Source organism: Solea solea, chromosome 10, assembly GCF_958295425.1.
Source record: "Solea solea chromosome 10, fSolSol10.1, whole genome shotgun sequence".
Taxonomy (NCBI): domain Eukaryota; kingdom Metazoa; phylum Chordata; class Actinopteri; order Pleuronectiformes; family Soleidae; genus Solea; species Solea solea.
Window position 1 is genome coordinate 4,448,714 of NC_081143.1, and position 12,374 is coordinate 4,461,087.

Below are 12,374 nucleotides of genomic sequence, written 5' to 3' on the forward strand. Positions count from 1 at the left end.
CAAAAAAAAGAAAAAGAAAAAGGAAATCTGTACGACAACTCACATACACTCTGGTCCCCTTCAGATCTAAATTAAACTCATGTTGTCATCACAGCAACACTGGGATGAAGTGTGAAAATGTTTCTGATATCAAATTGTAACATTTAAAATATCGTGTTACTGGATAATAGCCCTCAAAAAACAAGACATTATTCATGATTTAGAATATATTCCACGTTAGAAAGGACACTCAAATGTGGCAAATGCAAAATATACACTTATCTATAAAAATACAAAGAAGTACAGTCATACAAATATATTTATTTCCCATTTATGATATAGCTTTCACAACTGTAATAATCCAAACAATCGTAACACAGCACAAGGACCAAATGACAAAAAAACACCTGACATCGAAATGATAAGGAGTTAAACAAACACTAAATTTGATCAAAGATGGACAGCTTTATGGTCAGATCCATAAATATGTTACATTCAAGTCAATCACCCTCACTGTTGAGTGAAGGCGTGCACCTTGACAGTGGTTGATTATTCCGATTAAAGGAAAAGTAAAACACTGACATAAACATGCATTTTTCAAGAAACATAGTCCAAACCATTGCTCTAGGAACGCTAAAAGCAGAAAATAAGAATCTTAAACGGCGATATTTAATAAGTGCAATCCATCCAGGCTCAGAGGCGGTGGAGGTTGGAGCTGTCCACGTGAAGAGGTGCTGAACAGCAGTCATGCAAATGCAAACAGAGAGGTTTGGCTCCACAAGACTGTGCAACAGCTACCAGGCTCGGTCTGTTCATCTCTTTACCGACGTTTACAACTTATGCATTTAAGTTTGCCTGAAGTCAGCGTCATCTGCAACGGACAGCAAGGCCGAAGCACTCTCTCTTCTCTGCTCCTCAAAAATAAAAACACCTCCTCAGTCTGCAGGCATTGGCTCGCCATGAAGTCAGACCAACTCAGACATCAAGTTGTAAGTCAGCTGACTTATCTTCCAAGACGGAAAGATCCTAATATTGTGTGTGTGTGGGTGTGTGGACACGTGGAGGTGTCTTCAAATCCCCTCGGGAAGAACGAAGGGCCACGGAGCGGCGCTCACCTGAGGCTTTATTTCCATTTTCTCCTTCTGTTTCAGGTGTACGCGGCCGTGCCGCTTCCTCTCGTCGCTGCGCGCAAACCGTTTGCCGCACACGTCGCAGGAAAACGGCTTCTCGCCCGTGTGAGTCCTGGTGTGGGTGGTGAGGTGGTCGCTACGACTGAAGCTGCGCAAACAGATGCGGCACTGGAAAGGTTTGTGGCCCGTGTGGATGCGGATGTGCCGGTTTAGTTCGTCCGAACGCGAGAAACGCCGGTCGCAGCTTTCCATGGGGCAGGTGAAAGGCTTCTCTTTGGCTGGGCCGTGGGAGGCGGCGGGGCTCTTTCTGGCCCTGGGGGACTTGGTCACGCGGGTCGTGTAACTTTGGGCAAAAGAATCTGGCAACAAGGAAGAATACAAGATGGAATCTATGGTGCTTGGCAAAGCTGGTGACGCGTATAAGGAGTCACACTGGTTAGATGGCTGTGCTGGTTCAGGAAAGGGTTTGAGGTTTGAGGAGAGGCCCATAGGCGGCGGGGGGAGGTAATTATTATACAGAGGACTGGAGTAGCTCTGGGAGCAGGTGTCAGAGAAACACGGCTCCTGCTTGATCCCTCCCTCCACTTTAAACTCCATCTCTGGGTTGGGACAAATCGGGGGGAACGTGTCTAAAAGTTCCTTTACATCCATCTGCTGGTCGGGGGGGAAGTCGCTCGACATCGGGAAGGTTTCTGTCTGGAAACTTGTCTCCAAACAGCCGGACTTGTTAAATGTCCCCCACTCGTAGCAGCTGCTTTCGAACTCATTCTTGACCACCACGGGAAAAGAAGCGGCCTCAGACTTTGGTTCAGTCTTCTTCTGGTTTGGAGCTCCCGAGGAGCTGAAGAGGAGCTGGGAAGTGGTCGGGTCTTGGGCCTGACTGCCGGCCTGATCATCAGCATATCTCTGGCACGTCTGCTCTGGAGAGTATCCAGGAGGAGTGGGTCCGGATGTACAGATGTAGGACTGCCTTTTGATGTCTCCAAAATTGCCATTGCTGCTGTCCATCGGCGGAGGCGATGGATAAGTTCCCCGACTGTTGCCGCTCTGTTGCACTTCTGAGATTGGCATTGTAGATATACCCACGATCTCAGTGATCATGTTGAGGAGCGTTTCGGTGCTGCACGGCGCTCCCTGAGATGCCTCCACATAGAAACTGCCGGAGTAGGCGAGCGATGAGGGGGTGTAGGTGTCTTTTGGGCACTCGCAAGGGTTAAAAGCGAATTCCGAGTTGGAAGCTTCGGTTTTGAGGGTCGCAGGTGCTCCTTCTGTTAGAGCAGAGAGAGACAAAACTTTGTCATTGACGTTGTTTTATATTTGGGGATAATTACAGTGCACGAACAAGGAAGAAAACCAGGGTTACATAAAGCTTCGTGCGTATTTGGCAGAGCTAGGGATGCATTTATGGTGGCAAGAAAAGTGACATCTATTTCATGTGCGCGGTTCATTTTTAAGCCATTAGGAAAAATAAAACTCGTGCATGCACATTTCATCGACTGTGCAGAGATGCGAACTCACCGTGGCCAAACTGGGCAGGTACCCCCCGCTCTGCGTCGACATACACCTCCTGGTTATCTTTCCGTCCGCTGTTTTCCATTCCCAGGGAAGAACTGTTGCAATTGTCAAACTGAGGATAAAAGGAATCTTTCGCATTCAAATCCATATTGTTCAACATACTGATGCACTTAGAAGTCCGCGTCTCTCTCAGGAGAAAATAAAGGTAAAAAAAAAAATAAAAAAAATAAAGGGAAGACGGTAAAAAAACAAACAAAAAAAACAAATTATGCAGATCACTGCTCTCTTCCAACCCCCCTAATGTTCAACAAATGATCCCAAAGTGGTGCTTTGTCAAAAGGTATATATGTAAAAATAAAAAAAGCAATTAAAGGTAATCCGTGTTCGTCTCTGCTCCTCGGTTGGAAGGCTATTTGCTTGCTGTGGATTTTCACATCAGCGACTTCCCCTCTCTCTCCTTATATACACTTTGGCAGCTCCCTCGGCCCTCCTCCCCATTCATCAGCTCCAGTGAGAGGATTCCCCGCTGCGTGTAAACTTCATGCCCATATATGGACAGAGGATGTGACGGGGTCCCCCCCCCCTCCCCCTCGCATCCCCGCTCCTATACAGGAGAGATGGAGACTGACGTTTCAACAAGTGGCGACCAGCGTTGGGAGGTAAAAACGTTTTAATGTTGGTCTTAATTTTCTCGGCACATTAACGATTTATCGTTTTAATTAAACGTGACATTAAACCAGAGCTATAAAGTAGAAAAATATGAAGCCGCTGTTTGTTTTGTGGAATCTCCCTCCAGACCTTCATCCATCCAAAACATGTCTGTAAAGGTGCATTATCCCAAAACACAGAGACAACATGATTTACAGCATTTACAATGAGGATGGACAAGTGTTTGTTAACAGGAAGGAATTATAGTGTTGTTATCTCATTGTTATGGGTCTCAGGTAGACCTGGTGTTGCAGCTTGGTACAAATTCATGTTCAGTGTAAGCATTAGGAATGGTATGGGGAAGGTATATCACGACATAAGATCCATACAGGATACAATAATTATTTAGGATAAATATAAAAAAGACAAAAATGACATTACTGACAGAAAAGTGATTTAAATGAATCCATAATCTTAATCTGTAATCTAAAAAAATTCTTAGTTCTGATTGGGTAACAGTAAACAGTGTCTACTCAAATCCTACTCAAGTAAAAGTACCACTATTTTGTGAGCATTTTACTTAAGTAAGAGTAAAAGTATTGGTCTGAAAATGTACTCAAGTAAAAAAGTAGCTTGTTTAAAATGTACTCAAAGTAAAAGTTACTTTAACAAGGTTGGGTTTTTTTCTTGTGTTGTACAAAAAGGACAAGGGGGCACAATAATTAATAATTTAATTAAAGGCAAACCTTTACAAAATAAAATATGTAAACACATAATGAGTCATTCACACACTGCTGGCACCGCCATCAGGAGCGATGCAGGGGTCTTGTCCAGTGACATATCAGCATGAAGATTACTGGAGCTGGAAAATGAACCCTCTCAGTTGAAAGACGACTTGCTCTACCACTTATCCACCGCCACCCCCTAAAACCATATTATTGGATGATTAAAATAGGTTCTCCTTCTCCATCATATCTTTGATAAAGATTAACTTGTTGAAGTGATTTCTCTTGTGTCACTTTCCTTTCACTGGACCAGACGCAGAGATGTGGATCTGTGTTCAGCAAATAAACTGAACATTTATCCCCGACAGTCCATTGCTTTGATTTACTTTCACAAAATCCCTCAGTGTCGTGTGGCTGCTGGATATTATGGTCACTTACACTGTCAGGGTGAATAAGTGCAAAGCCCAGTCTGAAAGAACTCTTGGCCTTTAAAAGCATTGAAGGGAGTCAATAACACCCCCGAGGTGTTCAGTGGTTGAACCCAACTGTTCACATGACATTTCAACCCCAAAGCTTTTTTTTTTTTTTTTTCAGTGTTTGCATCTGTTGCCGGGTGCACTCCATGGTCACATTTCCTATTACAAAAAGTCAATACTCTTTCATAGGACGATGCAGTGTGCAGCAGACCTCTGGTTCAGGACCATGGACAGCGGCGGTGCTGTGAGTCACACATGAAACCAGGCAGCACAGAAACCTTTCTACTTGTTACACCTGCACTGAGTGGTGACTCCTGTGTGTGAATGGCATTCTTTTGCATCCATTTACACCGTAGAGGACTATGGGAAATTTAAGTCACTACTACCGTAATGATTTTTTTTACATTTGCAGGAGCAGTGGTCGACAGAATTACAATGATCTTGGAGCTGCAACATGAACTGGAGCCATGTAGTATAATACCATACTGTATTAGCATATGTAGATATGACTATATGGTTATTATTCTAAAGTTATGAGTTATGATATGTTTCTATTTCATTTTTTAATCATTATTGACTAACGGTGATTTTTGGAGTAAATGTATTTTTACATAAGAGCCTGTACCTGTATTTTCTATATGTATATGCATATAATGGGAGATTGATATATTTCTGAGGGGGAAACATGTTTTATTTACTTTGCCACTTTGAGTGTGACACCAAAATTCACCACTATTTTTAAGATAGCCGTGCGTTTAGCTGAGTCTCGCACAAAAACATGAAAGTAGTGTTAAGATACACTTAGACAAGACCTTCTGTCTGAGTAATCAACTTAAACTCCGATAATTTTTTGATAATAATTATTGGGCTTTTATTAAAAAAAAAAAACCAACATAATCATTTTGAGAGTAAAATTAACATCTTAGTAGAGACTGTTCTCTAATTTTACCTTTTTTTTATTCAACAGTAGTTAATTTACGAAAATTAAGTAATCTTTTCAGAATAGGCATGGCATCTGTGACAATCCTGCACATGATTTACTAACAAACATATTGTGAGGCAAGTGGATCAAACCAGAAAATAATTAATTTTACGTTGCTACTGACTGTTTTGTCCTTTTCTTTTTATTTTGAAAGTGCTCCCGTGAGCTCAGATCTCGCTTCATATGAAGAGTACATGCTTTGTTACCGCAAAATTAACTCCGGATAAGAAGCTTATAAGCCACATGGAACAAAATGTCTTGCAGCACAGACGCAAAGTGGCTATTAGACATAATAAACAGCCTGGTTGCACCAGACGACTCAAATTTACTGTTATCTCCGTCAATACTGAGCAGTGGACAAAGAATCAAAGGATCTCCAAGACGCTTCCCTGTCATCTTTTCATGTTAGTGTATGATAATAGCATGTAAGCTCTTTCATTGCTGCAGTGACATTCTCCGGAACAAATCGTTTTCACCTCAGATGTGCACTCTAATTCTAGGCCCACAGATGTTTAGCTTTGAGGAACTGCCTCCAAGTAATCCAGAGTCTATTAAAACCAATCTGATCACACAGAGTTCAGATCACAGGATGCTGTTATGATAACTGCAGTGTGACTAACCTCTCTCCTCCATAAAATGCCACAGCACAGCGACTAAGTAATGGATTTATGTAATGGTAGCACTTACTGACATTATAGCACTGAGGTAACTCCGTACCTGAGGAAGTTAAATGAAAGCCTTTGTTTTATTCCCTCACATCTGAGCTTGGCGAGACAAAACGCTCGTGTTTCTATGCTAAACGGCCTGGTAAGTATGGAGTTATTCTCTATGTAGAGTGCGTTACAAAGTTGCTCCTGTGTTTTAACAAGGATGTTGCTGGCTGAGGAAAGATGAAACGTGGCTCTAATGAAAGGATATCTTTGCACATCGTCTGAATGGATAGTTTCTGTGAAGCATGCAGTAAAAGATGCTTTGATGTAGACTTGACCTGAAACAGGCTCACCTCAGAGTACGTCCTTTTATATAGTGTACTCTATTTATCGGTGATTGTATAAGTCCAAAATGAATCAATCCACTTGTCCAACCATCTATTTCAGCTGTGCTGTCAAAATTGTTTTGAACTTTATAAAATGTCTTAAATGCATTTTAATAATGAAACAAAACCAAAAAATAAAGCTATGTGAGATTTATTTTCATACGTGACAGATTTAGACCATGCAATAATGTCTTACTTTGCCAGTCTCTCTCTAGAGAAAACAATAAATAAGCATAATTATTGAGATTAGAATGAACACATTTCTTATAAATGCAAACTTGATTACTATTGTTATTATTTATCTGTATTTATTTTTTGGCTTTTCCCTCTCTAGGAGTCACCACAGCGAGTCATCTACTTATACAATGGTGCACATATTTGATTTGGCAGATATTTTTTATATATTTTATTTATATATTTTAAAAGTATGCGCCCAATTAACCCAATCCATGGAGAGCAATGTAAATTGTGCACCTTGCTCAGCCCTTGATCTGTTGGGATTTTAACCAGCAACCCTCCGGTTACAAGCCATGTTCCCTTTCCACTAGAACATGGGTTGCCACACCCAGGAATCTTTACAAAATGTCTCTAATCCATCTACCGTGTTACTATATAATATATATATATATGTGTATATATATATATATGTATATATATATATATATATATATATATATATATAAATAAACATGCTTTAAAATCCCAGTCTCCTGACAACTGACTCATGCACACGTTGATTTAAACAACCATTTTAAAATGTGTGAAGGTTCTAAACGTGTTTCTTGTTGTAACTGCCTTACGTGAGTGACTTACATGAGGATTTTTCAGCCTGCGATATGTTTTTGGATAATTGTACATGGTCGTGTTATTTTCAGGCTCACTCCTGGACAGAGTGTGGGAGTTTTGCTCGCAGGTGGAGTTGACATGGCGGGGAGTAGTGACTGCCCTCTGAGATCACCACCTGCAAGACTAGGGACAGATTGCACAGCAATGGTCTGTTCTATATTGTTCTATTTTGAGTCGGTATTCTTTCTTCTTTTGTGATTTGCACCATATATAAAAGATCAGTGTTTCTCAACCCTGGTCCTGGAGATAAACTGTCCAGGATTGGGAGGTTTCCTAGCTCCAGCACACCTGATTCAAATGAAGGGCTCGTTATCAGGTTTCTGCAGAGCTTGATTACTGAAGCGGGGCAACACCTAAAACAAGCAGGGCAGTGGGTCCCCAGAACGCTGATATAGATAATGGTTTGATGCACCTTTTCCTCAGTGTTAATATAATAACACGCAACCTCTGAAAATAGAAGTATAACCTTTCAGTAGACATTACTCTTTGTTTCACTCTGACAGAGGTGATGCACGTCTTAGGATAAACCTTTAAAAGCTACGGCATCCTGATTTTGCAAAGCTGCACAACAGCCGAGCTATTGACAAAACCTTTAAGGCACATCAATGAATACCTATTTCCAACTTAAGGTCCTTAAATCCTCATGTGTGCCTCCTCAGGTTTCAGCCAAAGACCAGAAGTGATGATAAATTATGAGATATAATGCAGGCAAACTGTGTTTGTTATTCTTTTAGATATGATGATTGCTTTTGTTGCCGATTATAAACAAGAGGACATTCACTGGTTATTGAAAATCAGTCGCCAGTTTGTTGAATTTCCAATGGAACTTCTAAATTTAGTGTACTCTCTTTCAATTTTAACCATTTAAATAAAGACTCGAAGATTTGAAAGGGTTTTTTTTTTTTTTTTTAAACACTCATAAATCTTACTTCAATATGAAATATGTCTGACTTGAGTTAGAGTGTAGCTCCTTGGATTCTCAATGCCTTGGCACTCTGTCAACAAACTATGCAACCCACACTGTTTGAAAGTAAATAATAGAAGGACCTGATCTATACCAGGAAATCCAGTGAGATGCAGAGATGCTGTAATTGCTGTTTGACATAAAAGAACACTTAAACCGTTCCTTCTCTGGAACGCTAATGCATACAACACTATATCAAATCTATAGGACAAAAAGAAAAAAGAAAACCTGTGATTTAAAGATAAGGCAGACTATACCTGTGTGCAGCAATGATGTATACAATATCATACATGCATTAACTGTGTTGTACTATGAACTAATGCCTTTTTTTTTTTTTTTTTTTTTAAGTTTGTTGATGCAAAACAGATTTGTTGGAGCAATCCTACAAAAGCGAGAGCTGCTCAAATCCATCTGCCTCCCCCAAATTCACACTCTGACAGGTTTCACAGTCAAATCTCCCCCCAAGGCGCAAGATTAAGGAACATCTTAAATCTAAACCTGGATACAATAGGGCCTGTAAGAGACCGCAAAATGGATTGGGAAAGCTAAAACCACAGAAACCTCTGCCGGAAACACGACTTTCTATAAATACAAGATACTCGCCTCAGCTGCCAAGTTTGTTATTTTCTCTCCCTCTTTCTCTCTCTCTCTCTCTCTCTCTCTCTCTCTCACTCAGTCATGTTGGGCTCTGCTTAGTTATATATACTACATCATGCTTCAAACGCTGGGCAATTGAAGGAAAAAACGGCACCAATAAGAAAAAGTAAAGGCAGCGGAAGCGTGGTTCTTCTTTTGAAGGAGCATCTCCCTCCTGCTCTTCCTCTGAGAGTGGGAGTGGGTTAGGGAAGCCCGGTACCAGGCCCCAATGCCGCCACTGCTGCTGCTGCTGCTGCTGCTGCTGCTGCTGCTGCTGCTGCTGCTGCGGCTGCTGTTGGTGTGGCAGGTTTCCCGTGCGATCCAAAAATACTTTTGCTCTCGCCCACTTCGGTCCCCAGCCGCCTGTATTCTCTGGTTCTACAACAGGGATGGGTGAGAAGCACATTCAGCTCTCCAATCGTGATTGCGGAATGCCCCAGTGATTCTCTAACCATGCCCCCAGACTCCTCCACACACACTGGCTGCACTCAGATGGCTCCCACCCTGCCCTCTATTCTGCTGAATCCATGCTTGCAGCACTCTGACAGTCCAGTTCTTGGGCCCGATCCAACTACTGCACCTGCTGTTACCTAACTGTTTGTGCATTTTCAGGAAAATTCCATGGCACAAAATAGTGATCGTTTATCCTTTCTTTAATGACTGAAATATGCTTGAACTGTAGTTGAAGTGTCAACATGTAAATAAGCACACACAACAACAACATCACTCCCCTTAGACTCAGCTCAATAACTTCCATGAAACAAAAATCATTATCATGCAACATGGAACTAATTGCATGTACATTTGACCAACAGAAGGTAATATGTCTACATATTCTAGTCTCTGACTCATCTGCACCCACACTGATTTCTATTTGTTGCTCTTTCTTCCATCCACTGACACCACGGCGTGTATGAACAGCTACGAATGTTAATAATTAGAAAGCATCGCCGCTCTATCGATGCATATGCAGTCATTACAGATTCAAACACACAACCTAGCTTACAGCAGACATGTGAGGAAACAGATGAAGAATGTTAAGAGCTTGCAGCTAACAAAAGTAACTATGGAAACGGCCAGCTCTACATTGCACTAGCTTCCACAGCTCTCTCCAGAAATAAAAACTGTTGGGCTAAGAGCGAATCAGGTAAAGACAAAAGATCGCGGGTGAACCTATTTATAGTGAGCCTTACATAACATACATAGACCTATGTTGGCTGAGGCAAGTTTGGTGCTCAAAAATAAGCTTCCAGGGGCCAAAGGCAGGGTGGTGAGTACGGGATATGCAAGATCCTGGAGGGCCTTTCATAGGAAGACAAGAGGAATAAACAGCAATTAGAGAGGAGGACTTGCTGCCTTGATGTCCAGGGGAGGCAAATACTATTACACTGTCCTGGGAGGGCAGTGATGTCAAAGCCAGAGGACCATGATCTGCATTAACATGCAATTAGATCATGAAAATTGATTCATTAAACACTTCATAGCTATGGGGCTTTAAGAATGTGCAGACGTCACAAGAAGAGCAACAAGAAGTTCACGATGCCAGCTTGCCCAGATGTCTTGGTTAATTGTGTGAGAGGTAAAAAAGAAAATGTTGGGACGCAGCACACACACACACACACACACATTACTGTGTGGCCTCAGGACAAAAACATCTGACATCTCCAGTGAGATAATATCAGCATACAATCCTCATATACGCACAGTGAGACCTGTGTGAGGATCGCTCTAATGCAAAAGCAGCGATCCTGCTGAAATAACGCCTGCCACCATATCTTAAATCCAAATTGAGCCATTAGCATAATTATCCACTTATACTGCTTTAATTCTAAGTAGCTCTCCATTGTGAGTAAAATGATAGCTACGCCGTATTCAAAAAGCCTCTTTGCCGTCTCACAAATGCCTTATTAATTAGCTCCCTCTAGCATAAGTTCCCAGTAATTGCATTCACTACAGCAGTGGGTGCTATAGGAGGAGGCTGGTGTGGTGGTTTATGTGGAACAACTGTTGGACAACTTTGTATTCACTCGATGTAGATGTATGCTGATTTTTAACGCTAATCTGCAGCCATTTGGACAGTGCACTCAGTCCATTTCCACTGCCAATTCACAGGTTCACACAAAAATCAGTGTGTCTATAGACGCTCTGATAAAGTTGGGATGCTATGCAAATGAACACTCCCTGACTCATCTGTTTATTATGCAGTCACATTAGTTAGCTCTGATGCTGTTTGGCTATTATCCCATCTCACTGTGAAAAAAGGGTCTTGGGTGAGGGGGATGAATTGCGCAGTGAGTGCTTTAGTCACACAGATTGTCAGCACTCTTCAAAGAAATAAATGCATTTTAGACTGGAGTTGCATTGAGGGGATGTGGAATCCATTTCCTCTGAGAGAAACGGCAAAAAGACAGAGGATATGGCTCATCTGTGTCCAAATCCCTTGATACAGTGTTTTGCGTTAGTAAGTCAAAAGGTCAGATGATGAGCTTTTCTGTCTCCCACGACTGAGCCTGAAGGCATCATTCCACAGACATGTGCTGATTTTTGAACACGAAACGCAACAACAACTCAAGTCAACAGCAACATTATAACATTTACAAATGCTGATCGATGAATGTAAAACTGTTTTATTGAAATGCAGGAGGATTTAACTCCTAATGCTGCATCTCCCGCAGTCAAAAAAGACAAACTGATAAATGTGGGACTACCGATCTGCAGCTTCACAGCATATCTGCTGTTCTGCTTCCACTATTTTTAGTCACGCAACCTTAATGCACCTTGCTAAGCCTTTCTCTGTACAACTGTGATCCCCATTCAAGGGCTGGAAACCGGTGGTCATGCACACAGGAAGAGAGCCAGTATCAGCGCTCTCACAACCAACGTTTTATAGTCCGTGTCAAAGTATTAATAAAGACTGTGTGACCTGGCCTGTGAATATATGCCATCATAGTGAAAAGAATTCGCTATCTATGTACTCTCCGTGTCTTTTCATGTTGGCTAATTAAGCACAGAGCCCTCACAACAGCGGTGCTCCATGGAAACCAAAAAAAAATAAAAAATACTTGCAGCAGATTGACGTCAGCTTGAGGCCTTCAAATGTGCCATCTGACAAAAGGGTGAGCACCAGGCTGCAATACTTAAGGTCACAGAGTGTCAAAGCTACTGTCTGCTTTGACTGACTGTCAGTACTATACACGTGAGCAGCTATAACTGGGTTGTAACTAAAGAAAAAAAATATAGAAATACTGTCTGTACAAAATAGGGACAGTCTATGTCACTAACTGAAAACAGAAGGCATCAAATAATGATGAATACAGAGGAAAAATATTGATATTTACCATCTTAGAGCATCCTGGCCCTCCATTAACACAACCTATAGCAACGTGTAATGTCACCCAAGAATAGCAAAAACCTGTCTAGACTGTATTTACAGAAAG

At 41.6% G+C, this 12,374-nt stretch overlaps 1 protein-coding gene across 1 annotated transcript; it reads right to left on the reverse strand.

The window, feature by feature from the left end:
- Nucleotides 1-280: 280 nt before the first annotated feature.
- LOC131467163 (early growth response protein 1-B) lies at nt 281-3,114 on the reverse strand. Its single transcript, XM_058640906.1, has 2 exons — nt 2,628-3,114; nt 281-2,377 (listed from the first exon to the last, which is right to left on the reverse strand). Exons 1-2 carry the CDS (start codon nt 2,782-2,784, stop codon nt 1,050-1,052), a joined length of 1,485 nt encoding a protein of 494 aa, XP_058496889.1. The 5' UTR covers nt 2,785-3,114; the 3' UTR covers nt 281-1,049.
- Nucleotides 3,115-12,374: the final 9,260 nt, after the last annotated feature.